Below are 16,181 nucleotides of genomic sequence, written 5' to 3' on the forward strand. Positions count from 1 at the left end.
TAAGGGAAGACCTTGCCACTGATTATTGGCATTTGAATGGCAGGGAACATTTAATTAAGGTCAGGGCTAGAAAATAAAGTGATAAAGCTACTAGATAACAAAGTGTGGAGCTGGAGGAACACAGCAGGCCATGCAGCATCTTAGGAGCACAAAAGCTTTGACTCAGTCCAAACCTGTTCACCATAATTTCTAACAATCCTCCGTTCCATTCTACCATACTGATGGCAGTCATGAGGTCTCCTAAACAGAAATCTGTCCTTTCAGGGTCACGGCTTCCCCTAATTTCCTCTAACTTCCGGAATAAATAAAGCTACTACACAGGATTGTAGAAGGTTGCAGGGGTAGAGGGTGATCTGTCTGTGGAGGGATTTGTAAATAAAGATGTAAATTATGATTTCAGCACAATAGAATTTAGAGAACAACTAGAGATTGGTATACTGATTGTAACAATGTCAGTCAGGTGATCCTTATAGAAAACGAGTTCCCTGATTGGGGCTGTAATTTTGTCTAATCAGGGAGTCCTGGCTGAGAGATATTAACAGGAGTGACTGAGAGCTGGCGCTGAGAATGCTGGATCAGTGTCAAAGGTCTCTATGTGTAAATAAAAGGTGACTTGGTGACAGGATTCTGGCCTCAGCAGATTAATTTCAATTGGCACAGTCAGAAGTTAATTTGAAGTTGGACTTGATAATCCAAGTGGCCAGATTTTGTGTTAGTGGTGATTTCAGTGGACTGTGAAATGGAAAGTCATTGAGGAGATCATTGCAAGTGATGACCATGAATGTGATGAAAATATGGTTGAGGTTTTTGGTGTTTATTAAATGATGTGAGATTGAGAATAGTTGCCATTATTGACCTGGGAATAGTTAATCTTAGAAATGGATAGAATATGCAAGATAGAAACTCAATGCTGTACTACAACAAAAAAAAACCTGCTGCAGTAGGGATACAAACAATCATTAGGAGAATTTTTCTGTACAGATATAGTAAGTAAGCCTGGGATAGAACGAAAAATTCTACTGAAAGCAGCAGTTGATCTTTGGAAAAAAAATGTTTGCCACAGAGAAGGAAATTGAACTTCTTGGAGGCAACTTCACCAATTGTGATGATTACCCACTTAAGGGCAGGGGAGCTAGTGTGTTCACCAGTGTAAACAGATAAAGAGAAAGATAGAGTCATCAACTTGAGGGATGGCTGCTGCTGTTTGGGCTTCCTTCCACGGAGAAGTGAAATGGCATAGGACAGAGGAACACTTAAGACCAGTTCAAGACTACATTGTAGACATCAGAAGCTTTATTGGATGCTGAAATCAGATAGGTCAGTTGTAAATGAAATGTATCATAGGTCTTAGCAATGGAAGATGGACCTAGTCAGGAAGTTAGAGGAAATTAGGGGAAGCCGTGACCCTGAAAAGACAGATTTCTGTTTAGGAGAGCTCATGACTGCCATCAGTATGGTAGAATGGAGCAGAGGATTGTTGGAAATTATGGTGAACAGGTTTGGACTGGGTCGAAGCAACAGCTGCTGGAGGTTTGAGATACAAGTGGAATCCATTCTGGATCTATACAAAACTGCAGCGTTTTTTAAAACGTCTGAATGGTTAGACACTTGTGAAAGTACAGTCTGAACCTCTAAGCCATTTTGTTTTAGTATGCATTATTTTGAAATATTTTGTATTTAACCTATTTTTCTACTTAACCTGTTCAGAGATGTTATTTACACATGTGTGGAGCAGGGGAAATGTGAACCTGGGCCTCCCAGTTCAGGGATAGGAACATACCAATAGTTTTCTATGAAATGTGGGGATTTTGCATTATGTCAAGTATCATTATAACAATGAATTTTGTGTGATTGATTTATTTGTCTTGAATGACAACAGCTCAGAGCACCCAGATGCCAGGGGTCATCTCAGTGAGGCACTGACGGAAGACACAGGCGTTGGCACTAGTGTTGCTGGAAGTCCTCTCCCACTTACCACTGGAAATGAAAATCTCGACCTCGCCATTGTCAAACACTTACAGCATTCTGAAAAGCTCTTTCAGGTAATGCGCCCAAATGAACATGACAACGTCACATATTGACCAATATATTTACAATGCTTTTGATAGATTTTTGATTGCATTTCTTCCAGATTGTAATCAGTGCATGCTGCTCAATCCAGATACTCCTTCAAGTCCTTGACTATGTTCGCACTTGTTTTTCCTTCAAAAATGCAAGTGAAAATGCACGAGCTATACCAACAATGTATTAATAACCAAAAAATGCAGACAATTCCTGGTGTAACAAAGACTTCTGCTGTTTGATAGGGACACAAATTGTGCTCCTGTGTCATTGACTTTTAATGGCATTACCATCACTGAAATCCCCCCAGCTATCAACATCTTTGGAGCTACTATTGACTTAAAACTGCACAGGACTAAGCATATAAATATGTGGCTGCAAGACCTGATCAGAGGCAAGGAATCCTGCAATAAGCAACTCATACCCTAACTTGCCAAAGCCTGTCCATCATCCACAAGTCTTAATTCAGGGGTGTGATGAAAATACATTCATTTGCCTGGATAAATGCAACTGTCAACAATACTCAAGAAGCTTGACATAACTGAGGACAAAGCAGCCCACTTAGCTGGCACCACATCCACAAACATTCATCCCCTCCACCATTAATGCTTAGTAGTAACCATATGTACCATCTACAAAATGCATTGTTAAAATTTGTGAAGAGTTCATAGACAGGGACTCCCAAACCTAAGACTACCACCATCTGGAAGGATAAGGTCAGAAGATACATGAGAACACCACCATCCGTACACACCCCAACAAGCCACTCACCATCATGCCTTGGAAATATATCATTGCTCATTCAGTATTGCTGGATCAAAATCCTGGGAGTGCCTCCCTGACAGCACTCTGGGTGTACTAAATGTTACAAGGATTGTAGCAGTTCAAGAAAGCAGCTCAGCGCTACCTTCTTAAGGATAGATTATGGTGAATAAGGATAGTTAAGAAAGGACAATGAACAGAATCCTAGCCAGTGACCCCCACATCCATCCAACACTGGTCTTAATTTCCTGGACTTAGAATCTAGGGACTGCTTGAGCTCCTGGTCTTTGCCACGGCTGCTTCTGGCATTGCTGGGAGTACAGAGCTGCTGGCCTTTATGGCAAGGTTTTTACCTGAATGAGAGGTGGAAGATACACCTCCAGCCAGTTAATGCCCCTATTGCCACAGGGCTGCTGGATCTCTGTTGACTGCCTGTGTGGCAGGGAAGGATACCTTGCCATCCAAAAACATTCTGCTTAATGTGTAGAAATACAAATTTGACAGTCCAATTGTGCTGATTATTTAGAAAGTGTGGCATCATATGTTTCATTTGCTGTGACTTTGTTAAAGAAAAATTGTAGTCGTGGAGAATTATTAATATATCACAGCACAGTATCACTTAATTTAAAAAGAATGTTGCTGAACAAAGAGACCTGGGGGAGGCAGGTACATAGTTCATTGAAGGTGGAGTCACAGGTAGATAGGATGGTTCAGAAGATGCTTTGCACTCTTGGCTTTATTTGTCAGTGCGTTGAGATGTTATGTTGCAGCTGTACAGGACATTGGTGGAGTCACTTTTAGAATTTTGTATTTAATTCCGGTCTCCCTGCTATTGGAAGGATGTTGTTAAACTTGAAATGGTTCAGAAAAGATTCACAAGAATGTTGCCAGGGTTGGAGTGTTTGAGCTATAGGGAGAGGCTGAGGCTTTTTTTTTTCCCCTGGAGCATCGGAGGCTGAAGTTTCTATAATTATAAATGCCATGGATAGGGTGAATAGCTGAGGTCATTTTCCTCCAGTAGGAGGGGACAATTTTTTCATGCAGAATGTGTTGCATATATAGACCGAACTGCCGGAGAAAGTGGTAGAGGATGGTACAATTACAACATTTAAAAGGAATCCAGATGGGTATATGAATGGGAAGGTTTTACAGGGATTTGGGCCAAATGCTGGCAAATGGGTCTAGGTCACATTAGGATATCTGGTTGGTGCAGACGAGTTGGACTGAAGGGGCTATTTCCATGCTGTATAACTCAATGATTCTGTGACTCTAAATGTACTTTAAAAATACTTTTTTTCCCATTTAATAGCAACTTTTGTCATTTGAAGAATGGCCAATCATTCGGGACAGACTGCTGGCTAAGATTTCCCAGCAGACCCATGTACTTGAAAACCTGGCTGAGCTCAGTGCAGAGAAACCAGGAAATATTAACCCTGCATTAGAAGGTAAGATTAAAACAGTCAGAACAAAAATTAACCTCGCTTCTTGTCAAAAGTCCTTCATACAATGCTCCCCCAGTCTTTTTTCCAGAAAATCGTCAATTCTTCTGTACTGTCACCTTCATTCTTGCCCTAACTAAATATCACTGTCCTACGTTCTGAACTTTGCTCCTTGAAAACAATTATGCCTAGTTTTTCAGGCCTGTTACATCACACATGTTGCCAGCTTAGTACACTGCCCTACCAGGAGGTGGTCCTGTACCAGGAGTCCCAGCAGAATGCGCGCACATTTCTTGAGACAAGAAAATGGGACATTCCTCATCTCCTCAGGTTCATAGTATGAATCAAAAACCTAGTAGGGCTCATTATCTAAACATGTATCTGTATCCATATTGTGAGCATTAACCCATCCTTTCTTGTTACTCATACCAAGAACTGATATGCATTTCAAATAAAGCATCTTCTGCTTTACTTTTGAATTCCATTATGTACTTATCCCTCTCCATTTCATGGATTTGTAAAGAAGTAGGTAGTGTTACAGGCAAACAATGTGAATGTTTAAATGAAGGGATAATCTGATAAGACCACATGACAGGATTATTTAAGTAAGTGGTTAATGGCACAGGCGCACTCCTCAGTAACACTCACTCAAATAGAGAATGAAGTACATCCCCTTAAATATGGCCTTAAAAATGTTGAAAAATTCACTGAATAAAAGACCCCTTAGGAATGCAAAATACTGTTGTTAAAGTAATTGCAAGAAAGGGTGGCTGCAGCCCAGTTTGACATTATTGCAAGTTTATTTTCTTTATAATAACAATACAATACAATATAGGAACAGGCCCTTCAGCCCACCAAGCCTGCACCAATTCCTCCTCCTCATTTTGACTCACTACTTATTGCCGGTATGTGGTTTCTATCCCTCAGTTCTCCTCACATTCAAGAGTCCATCAAGATACACATTAAACATTGCTATTGTGCCTGCTTCCACTGCCTTTGTCGGCAGTGCATTTCAGGCACTTGCCACCCACTGTGTGAGAAATTTTCCCCCATCTGTCCTCTAAACTTTCATCCTCTTACCTTGAACCTGTGCCCTCTTGTAAATGACACTTCCACCCTGGGAAAAAGCTTTTGACTATCCATTTTAACTATGTCTGTCACAATTTTGTAGATGTCTATCAGGTGCACCCCCCCCCCCACTTCCTCAAACCCGCCAACGTAGCTGTCTCTATCTTTCCAATGAAAACAATCCAAGTTTATCCAACTTCGTCTCATTAACCAAAAACCCCCAGACCAGTCAACATCCTGGTAATCATGCTATGCATCCTCTCCAAAGCATCCATGTCCTTCTGATAAGTGTGGCATGCAATATTCCAAATATGGCCTAACTGAAGTTTTATACACCTGTAACATAACTTGAAATGTTTCTAGATTGTGAAAACTTCTTGCATGGTAAATAAAAATTACACTGGAACACATGTGATGAAACACAATAAAATTTTTCACTATTGACTCAGCCTCACTAGATTTTTGATACAAACTATGAAACAGCCCACAAAAAGCATTGCAGTGTTTTGTTTGATTGTCATTTTATCATGCTTTACATTGAATACTGAGCTGTGTTATTTACAGTTATTCCACAGCTACGGAGAAATCAGGCTTTACTCTCCAGCTGGCTCGAGAGTTCCAGCTCAGGAAGTACATTTTACGCTCCAGTGGACAGATTGATAAAACAATTGAATCTCCATTTTGGCAAAAATGTGAATGAGAGATGTCCAGGCCACTCTGAAACAGGTAGGGTAACTATCAGCCACTCCAGTTAGACTTTGATTCACCTATAAAAGACAATCTGTAACTAAAGTCAAGAAGCCAAATGACAAATTACAATTGCCTTCTTAGAACTGGAAATTGTCTCAAACAGACGTGTAGGATAGGTGGATTAGTCATGAATGATATGGGGTTAAGGGATACAGTGTGGGTTTGGATCTGGGTGAGGTGCTTTTCAGGGGGTCTGTGCGAACTGCATCGATCGAATGGCCTCCTTCTACACTGTAGGGATTCAATGATGTTGCTGTCAGCCAGAGAAAGAAACATTTTAATTTATATCACAATTACAAAATCCTAGAACAGCCTGACCTAGGGCCTTGGCCTCATTTACCAAATTTGACCTGCCAGCATGCACAGGCATCGCATTTTAATTCAATGAATTGTGGGTAACTTGCCTGGTCCTTAGTTAAATCCCTGGTGAGTAGATAGAACGATGACATTGAGAAAATTGAATGCTGAGGGACTCGTGAGTACTGTGTATGGAATGGTGAGGAAAATCCTAACCCCAACCTGTACTAGAGCAACATTTAAAATACACAATTTACTTTTTGTTACCAGTGACTGCTTAGACTGCAGTGACCACCAGAGAATTCCTTGAAACCATAGGTTTTAAGCTTGTTATAGCCTTCAGAATTTAACAGAGGAGGCTTAAAATAGGAATTAAGACTCAGACCTACATATGGACCTAATGCCTTCTTTTAGATGATGTCTAGAGATGTTTGAACACCCTGCTGCTCAATGTCAAATTGTATCAGTGATAATGGGAACTGCAGATGCTGGAGAATCCAAGATAATAAAATGTGAGGCTGGATGAACACAGCAGGCCCAGCAGCATCTCAGGAGCACAAAAGCTGACGTTTCGGGCCTAGACCCTTCATCAGAGAGGGGGATGGGGTGAGGGTTCTGGGATAAATAGGGAGAGAGGGGGAGGTGGACTGAAGATGGAGAGAAAAGAAGATAAGTGGAGAGGAGAGTATAGGTGGGGAGGTAGGGAGAGGATGGGTCAGTCCAGGAAAGACGGACATGTCAAGGAGGTGGGATGAGGTTAGTGGGTAGGAAATGGAGGTGCGGCTTGGGGTGGGAGGAAGGGATGGGTGAGAGGAAGAACAGGTTAGGGAGGCAGAGACAGGCTGGGCTGGTTGTGTGATGCAGTAGGGGGAGGGGATGAACTGGGCTGGTTTTGGGATGTGGTGGGGGAAGGGGAGATTTTGAAGCTGGTGAAGTCCACATTGATACCATTGGGCTGCAGGGTTCCCAAGCGGAATATGAGTTGCTGTTCCTGCAACCTTCGGGTGGCATCATGGTGCTGAATGTTTTTATGGTGTAATGTGAATGTGTGATGGATTTATTTTAAATTTTAAATTTATTCATTCATAAAATATAGGTTTTGCTGGAAAAGCCAGCATCTGTTGCCTGTCCTGAATTTTCCTTGATAGAATGGTGGTGAGCTGCATTTCATGTGATACAAGCACCATAGATTCTCAGATAGCACCTTCCAAACCCATGACCACTTCTCTCTTGAAGGACAAGGGCAGCAGATATGTAGGAACATCACCGCCTTCAAGTTCCCCTTCAAATTCCCCTCCAATTCACTCACCATCCTGACTGGGAATGATATCACAGTTCCTTCACTGTCACTGGGTCAAAGTCCTGGAATCTCCTCCCTAATGGCATTCTGGGTCAACCAACAGCAAGTGGATTGCAGTAGTTCAAGAAGGCAGCTCACCACCAGTTTCTTAAGAGCAACGAGGGATGGGCAATAAATGCTGGCCCACTCAATGGCACCCACATCCCACAAAAAAAATTTTAAAACCCATAGTACTGGGTAAAAGATCATGAGTTTGGAAGGTGCTATTGAAGAAGCCTTGGCAGGATACTGCAGTACATTTTATAATCAGTATCCACATTAGCCTCAGCATGCCAGTAATGAAAGGAGTAACTATTCAGAATGGCAGATGGGGTGCAGATCAAGCAGCTTGCTTTGTCTTGGATGGTGTTGAGTGTTGGAATTGCACCCAGCCTAGCCAGGGCACAATATTTCATTGCACTACTGACTTTATCACCTGTAGATGGTGGAAGAGAGATTTAAGGAGTGAGGAGATGATGTATTCCATGCAGAAACCTAGGATTTGTCACAGAATGTACACAGTATCAGAGAATCCCTGCAGTGTGGAAGGAGGCTATTAGGCCTACCATGATCCTCTGCAGAGCATTCCTACACAGACCCACCTCACTACCCTATAACCCTGCATTTCTCATGGCTAACCCACCTAGCCAGCACATCCCTGGACACCATAGGCAATTTAGCATGGCCAATGCTCCTAACCTGCACATCTTTGGACTGTGGGAGGGAACTGGAGTACCTGGAGAAAACCCACACAGACACCGGGGCAATGTGCAAACTCCACACAAGCAGTCACCTGTGGGTGGAATTGAACCCATGTCCTTGGTGCTGTGAGGCAGCAGTGCTAACCATTAAGCCACCATGCCACTCACTGTGCTGTTCATATAGGTGGTATAGTTAAGGATCTTTTCATACAGGGCTCCAATTGATGGTGCGCTCACTGGCAGTGGTCATATATTGAATTTCAAGGAGGGATCGTTAATATCTCCCTCGTTGGAAATGTACATTTTCTGACAATTCTATAGTATGAACATTACATTTAGCAGTCCAACCACAGATGCTACCCAGGCCTTAGCACATGTGGGTATAGACTGCTTCATAGTCAAATGAATTAAGCTGAACACTTTATATTAATTATCAGCAAATATCTCTGCTTCTGAATTCACAATAACCTCTAGACTTGGATTGAATATAGAGCTGAATCAAATGGGAAACCCTAGAATCTAGGTAGGAAAAGGAAAAGGTTTCTTAAAAAAAAGGTACTTATATTGAGCCTAATTATTTGTAATTGTTTTGAATTTTTATGTTTTACTGTATTGTTCTGATCCCCAGTCTTTCAAACCATTGTGAATCAGATGCTTGATAAATCTGAATTGTTCACTGCCCCTGATGCACAGGAAGTAATAACTATCTGCCAGTTTGTTGACTATTTGACAAGCCACAACATATCTGATTTTGGAGATCACCTGACAGAGCTGGCAAATGAAGGTATCGTGCGGTAGTTTCAGCTGTTTGAATACCTAAGACATTAAAGCACTGTACTTAATGTTTAATTTGTTCATGTGATGTCGGTGTCATTTATTGTCTGAACCTAATTTTTCAGAGAACAATTCAGAGTAATCATGTGTAGACCAGGCACAGGTTTTTTTTCCTGTATATGCTGTCTGGTTAATATTTTTAAGCATACCTTTTATTTTTAATATCTGCCACAGTAGGATTTGAACCCATGTCCTCAGAATATTAGTTTTTGTTTATTCATTCATGGGATGAGGGTGTCACTGGCCAAGCCAGCATTAGTTGCCCATCCCTTAATGCCCAGAGGGTAGTAAAATTTCAACCACATTTCCGTGGGTCGAGTGTCACGTGTAGGGCAGACCAAGTAAGGATGACAGATTTCCTTCTCTAAAGGAACCAGATAGATTTTCTTTTATGGCAATCAACTTGTGGTCATTATTAGACTCTTAAGTCCAGATTTTTATTGAAATCAAATTCCACTTCCACTGTGGCGGGTCGCCAGACCATTTACCTGGGTCTCTGGATTAATAATCCAGTGGTAATAACACTAGATTCACACCTTAGTTTGGGACTCTGGGTTACCATAATGTATGCAGTGTTTAAATGGTTTGAACCTTAGCTTGATCTAACTTCAAGTTTCTGCCATAGTTTACTTGATTACTCCAACATCATTCACATTGAATAATTTTTCTTCTTCTTGGACTCATCCCTTATTGTACTGATGTATTTAAATATTTATATCTCTAGCACTCATCGGAGATGATTTTGTTTAATGCCAAGTTCATTATCGGTGTCAGTTTTATGAACTTACAACGTTTGGACAGATAGAGAATAATTTGAGTTGCATTGCAGTTTGTACCTGGAATCACATTTGCACTCTATTGCATGAAGTTCTGCCCCCGGACCAACACACAAACAGATTCTAAATAAGGCCTCACACTTAACATGCATTGTCTGACCTAAAATATCACCCGTTCTTTACACTGATAAAACCTTTCGATCTCTCAGGACAGTGACTTGAAAGGAATTAGAGGATTTATATATACATATAAATCAATTAAAACCTTCTAACTGTTTAAAGATATAACAGCATCTTAGATTTGTTTAATACATCCTCATTAATGGTGCAACCCTTTTGATCTTTTATTTATTAATTCTGTGCCTAATACAACCTCTCTCAGTAGCACCCGAAGGAGGAGTGAGGCTCCGAAAGCTTGTGATTACAAATAAACCTGTTGGACTACAACCTGGTGTCATGTGATTTCTGATCTTGCCCACCCCAGTCCAACACCAAGACCCCCACATCATCAAATATATCCAACAGAGATAATTTGTGCTTCTCCTGCTGTGTTCCCTCAGCTCCACACTGTATTGACTCTGACTGCAGCATCTGCAATTCTTGTTATTTCCTAGACATAATTAAAACATACACCAAATAAATGAATTTCTTGTTTTATGGAAAATAAAATTAAGTTGGTTACAAGGTGATTATTTAACTCAAACTCTGTTCTTCATTGTGGTGCAAAAGATTACAATCATTCCTTATAACGCTTTTCAGCATTTTGAAATCTGCTCACTATAAAATTCTTTACAGCTCTATTTAGATGATATATTTGCAATGCATAGTCTGAACTACAAAAAAGGAAGAAAGAATGTGACTTCCTTGATTGTTTTTTCCTGTACTCCACACATCTTGATATTCTTCACAACCAATTAGGTACATTTGAAGTGTAATCACTATGTGACAATGCAGATTAATTTCCACAAAATAATGCCCCACAAACAGCAGTTAATAGTTCATCTGAAAAATGGCATCTCTGCGAGCCCTGGACTCCTTCAGCCAACACATTTGGTGCTTGGGTCTGGAGTAGGGTTGAAACCACCCCCTTCTGTCTCAGAGATAAAAGTGTTGTTATTAATTATCACTTCACTTTCAATGGAATTTTATCATCATTCATGAATTTTCTAATTTAGTGATGCTATCATAAGCTTGTAGCTGTATTGACCAGCAATGTATAGTGGTAAAATTACCTGGAGGGTGCCTTGTTACAAATGCATATTAATAAGACACAGGCTTTAAATTGGAGAATTTGTGGCCTAAGTATGGGGGCTGGTTAACTTTGGTTTTGAACAATTAATCAAGGGAAATCCCATGCTATTTTCAATGAAGAAAATTGCTAATGGATCTCATTACTTCAAATAAACAAGCAAGTGGGACCTTCGCTCAACATCTGAGGAGTTCATCATGCAGCATAAATTCCTTTTTTTTATTACACCCCTATCTTTAAACTCAGCAATGTGAAAGAATATTGTGCATGTGACCCAACTGCACTGTGCGTAAGCTTTTCTTCAAGGAATCAAAGTAACACTATTAGGAGTATTGCTTTGAAAGTGAAATTCTCCTCTTTGGGTCACAAGTTTTCTCCCCTTTGAGATGGTGAGAGATGTGGTGAGAAGGACAATTAATGAGCGAGTTGGCCCTTGAGAAATTCTTGCTTTCTCAGCATATATGTGATAGTCCAGAAGGTTCACTGGAAATTCCCTCAACTCACTAACAATTAGTGGTCAATTAGAGGTCTCACAAGAGCGTCAATTTGCCACCAGCCCAATTACGTGCCTTCACGGCAGTCAAGAAAAGTGGCTAGTTCCCTGACTGGATAACCAGGCAAATCTGCCCGGTAGGTTAGATGGGGTCTGCATTTGCTCCAATCTAGGCCCAAGCCAGAGCAGGACTGTAGAAGTGATGGGGGATGGATGTGGCCACTGAAAACTATTCCCTGTGGATCTTGTGAAAACTCTTTAGTCTTTAGGTTCCAGAAGCAGCCTCTCTCTGATTGGCCAGCAACTTCTTGTGATGAAAAATTCATTGTCAAGGCCTACAAGCGGCCGAGAAGCTTGTTGAAGAGCACTCCAAGTTGGATGGAACTCCATTCTGCCAGCTTTCTTGCTGGCAAAGGCAGTAAGGTGCCATTAAATGTGCCAGCTCCCACACTTAGGCCACAAATTCTCCAATTTGTGGTCTGAGTTTTATTAATGTGCATTTGTGGCAAGGCACACTCCATGTAATTTTACCACTATATCCTGCTGGTCAACACAGCTATAAGCTTATGATAGCATCATTAAATTCACGAAAGATGAAATTCCATTGAAAATGAGCAATAATTGTTAACAACACTTTCATCTCTGGGACAGAAGGGGGTGGTTTCAACCCCAATCCAGATCCGAGCACAAAACCTAGGTCGGCTGAAGGAGTCCTGCTCTTGCAGAGATGCTATCTACCAGATGAACTATTTACTGGAGCATCAGTCTCCCCTCAGGTGGGCATCAAAACTTCCATCAAACTAAAAACCGAAAGAACTATGGATGCTGCAATCAGAAACAAAAACAGAAATTGCTGGAAAAACTCAGCAACATCTTTGAAGAGAAAGGTGCCACCAGTTCTAAAGAAGAGTCACGGGCATGTAACATTAACTGTGCTTCCTCTCCATAGATGCTGCCAGCCCTGCTTAGTTTTTCCAGCAATTTCTGTTTCTGTTTCTGATTTAGAACTGGTGGCAGCTAGGTACTAACCTTTCTCTCCAAAGACGTTGCTGAGTTTTTCTACTAATTTCTGTTTTTGCATCCCATCAAACTGTTTCAAACAAATTAAGTGACTTTCCCAGGATCTGATCAACAATTATCTATCAATCAATGTCATCGAAAAACATTAACTCGTAATTTTAACGCATTGATGTACGTCAGTTTCAAATCAGCTGTTAAATCTCCTTTCTTACAGTAGACATTGCGCTTTGAAAGGCCTTAGCAGGCTGTAAAACATTTTCTGACATCTTTCTTTCATATAATTTTTTTCTAATGTTTGTAATAAAATGAAACCTGGTGATTTAAAAACTGTTTCTTTATGTTGAAATGCAGTTGTGCTGCTGCAGACTCTTCAATCCTTGCAACCAGAAAAGACTTTAGAGACACTGGAGGACCAGCCGGCTCAGAACCTTCAACCTTTAGAGGAGACCTTAAAGGCAATTGCTTTCCTTCTATTGGAAACAAACAATGACCTAGTGCAGGCTGCCACTTCTTTCCTCAACACAGCATCAACAAACAAAAATTTCAGAGAAAAGGTATAAACGCCAATGTAATGTTAAGATATTTTACTTTTGTGGTGTATTGTTCAATTCATGGGTAATTATATTGGATAATAATATGTGCATTATCTACATGTAGTTATATTTCATACATAATGAATTTAACTGCACTTGCCAGTACATCAGGATATCTGATTGCAACTGGACGCTTTTTACATGAATTTTGAAATTGCACTAGAGTCAGAGGTAGTTTCCATTAATAATTTATCATCTCACTCTTGTATAAGCATCTGCATTTATCAGTTTCATTCATTCAAGTAATCTTCAACCTACCGCTAAGTTGATAACATTGGATTCATTGTTTTTCCTACTTTGCTTATTTGACAAAACAGTTCTGATGCCAGAGCCTGCAGGTGTACTGTCCTTGATTTTCTGTATGTTAAATTTATTTCAGCGGCTGAGGATTCTTGCTGAAATTGCCCAGAAAAATGACCTCATTATACGGTTGTATCAGTGATAATGGGAACTGCAGATGCTGGAGAATCCAAGATAATAAAGTGTGAAGCTGGATGAACACAGCAGGGCAAGCAGCATCTCAGGAGCACAAATCTGATGAAGGGTCTAGGCCCGAAACGTCAGCTTTTGTGCTCCTGAGATGCTGCTTGGCCTGCTGTGTTCATCCAGCTTCACACTTTGTTATCATTATATGGTTGTTGACTTGCTTGCTGAGCTGGTAAGATTATTTGCAAATATTTTGTCACTGGACTAGGTAACATTGCCAATGTGCCTCCGGTGAAGCATCAGTGTTCTGTCCTGTTTGCTATTTACGTGTCTCGGTTTGCTGGAATGGGTGGCATCACTTCTGGATGTGTATTTTCATGGTTGGTATAGGGAGACCAGCTCTACTTGTTTATTAGTGGAATTCCAGTTTGAGTGCCAGGCCTCCAGGAATACTCGTGTGTGTCTTTGCTTGGCTTGTCCTAGGATGGCTATGTTGTCCGCATCAAATTGGTGTCCCTCTTTGTCCATGTGTATTGTAATGAGTGATAGTTGGTCATGTCTCTTGGTAGCTATGTGGTGTTCGTGAATCCAGAAGGCTAATTTCCTTCCGAGTGCCCTAATATAATGTTTTTAGCCAAAGACAAGCCAAGCAAAGACATGTGCGAGAATTCCTGGAGGCCTGCCACTCAAACTGGAATTTCATTAACAAAAATGTAGAGCTGGACTCTGTATAAGAAACACTAAGAAACAAATCCGGAAGTGATGCCACCCATTCCAGCAAACCGAGACACACAAATTGAAGCAGGACGGTACACTGAAGCTTCACTAGAGGCACACTGATGATGTTACCTAGCATGGTAATGAAACGTTTCTGAACAAACTTACCAGCTCAGTGAGCAAGTTAACAACTGCATCAACAACCTGAGCTATAAATCTTCTCAAAAACCTTGACCATGTTATTTTGCTTATTATAGTAAAGAAATCTGACAGAATTTAAGGAGATAGTCAGTCCATCATGCCTGTATCAGCTCTTTGGGAGAACCATGTAACCAGTCCCACTCCCTTTGCTGTCTCTCTAAAGCCCTGTAAATGTTTTCTCTGTTTACGCAAATCCAAATTTCTTTTCAAAGTTACAATTTAATCTACTTTTATTGTCAAACAGTGGTTGTAATAAAATTTTAAACAAATAATTAGGAACTGAGAGGAATCTGAACTTCAGATTCTTTTAACTTGTCTATCTTTGGATCCTATATGCATACACTATTTTTGATTGTAAATTTCCCACCCTTACTTAGCATGGCAATGACAAAAATTGTGCCAGAAAATGGCGAGAATGAGAAATAGGATCCTTAATGTTGGTGGTTGGATGAGAATTTTGCTAGTAAGCAGCAAGGACCTTATTTCCACCTATTTGCAACTTATTTTTTAGCAAATCTCACTTTGTTTACATGCAAAGTGCATTTGTCCCATGCACTGGTGAGAAACTAGACAGCACCAATTCCAGACTTGAAAGTCTGAGTGGTTATCTGACAGACGTAGCTTGCGAGTTGCTTTCTAGGCTTTCCTGTTTACCTTCCTTCAACAATATCTCAGAGCCTACTCATGACAGAATACCCTCCACCCTTCATCCAGACAGAGCATCAATCTCATCTCATCATTGTGGATGATCTCAGAAGACAGTTCAGCACTTCACCACTGCACTTTGTCACTCACTGATGCCTGACATTGCAGTGTCCCAGCTAACATCACTGTGGAACAGAACTTAAATTAGGACAGGATGCATCTCAACGTTCTTAGCTTGCTTTCCTAGTATTCACTCACTTTGTACTTACTCGGACGTTAGGAGCATCACTGTTTTGTTTTTCAGTGCAGACTCAAAGCCGAGCATCTTATTCCGGTTGGTAGCACTGAATGGACAAGGAGAGTCCACATTGCTGTATGAATTTATGCCAATGTCACAGTTACAGCTGTTTCAACAGCTCATATGTTAATATTACTGCAAACCCTTCAACCAAATGGACATGTCTGAAAGTCTAAGTGGCAGGAAGAGGGGAAGGGTGGGTGTCCTTACTGGAGAGAAGCGATCTACAATCAATCAGGGAGTGCCACCATACTCTGTAAAGGCCATTGTCTGATCAGAATCTGGGGGATTGGCCACTGTCAGTACTGAAGGGTTGAGCAATAAATGTGAAGGGGGTTATTGGGGGCAGTCCATGCTGTGATGGGGTAAGTCACCAACTCAAGCATGGGATTTGAAGCAATTACAGTAACACATATGGGGGACACTGGCTGGAAAGCAGGCAACTCCAAATATCAAGGTGAGGCCTGATCCATAGGGATGGCATGGAGGACTTGGGAAGGAGATTTGCGAGC

General features: G+C 40.9%; 1 protein-coding gene across 7 annotated transcripts in view; it reads left to right on the forward strand.

Annotated features, from left to right (window-relative positions):
- Positions 1 to 16,181, forward strand: part of ripor2 (RHO family interacting cell polarization regulator 2) — a 202,239-nt gene that overhangs the window by 178,588 nt on the left and 7,470 nt on the right. For all 7 annotated transcript variants that reach the window (XM_059653418.1, XM_059653415.1, XM_059653421.1 and 4 more), the window contains 5 exons: positions 1,880 to 2,042; positions 4,133 to 4,268; positions 5,895 to 6,056; positions 9,046 to 9,201; positions 13,141 to 13,343. In XM_059653418.1, the coding sequence (XP_059509401.1) occupies positions 1,880 to 2,042; positions 4,133 to 4,268; positions 5,895 to 6,056; positions 9,046 to 9,201; positions 13,141 to 13,343 (820 nt within the window). The remainder of the gene's footprint in view (positions 1 to 1,879; positions 2,043 to 4,132; positions 4,269 to 5,894; positions 6,057 to 9,045; positions 9,202 to 13,140; positions 13,344 to 16,181) is intronic.

The sequence above is a fragment of the Stegostoma tigrinum genome, chromosome 2 (assembly GCF_030684315.1).
Source record: "Stegostoma tigrinum isolate sSteTig4 chromosome 2, sSteTig4.hap1, whole genome shotgun sequence".
Taxonomy (NCBI): domain Eukaryota; kingdom Metazoa; phylum Chordata; class Chondrichthyes; order Orectolobiformes; family Stegostomatidae; genus Stegostoma; species Stegostoma tigrinum.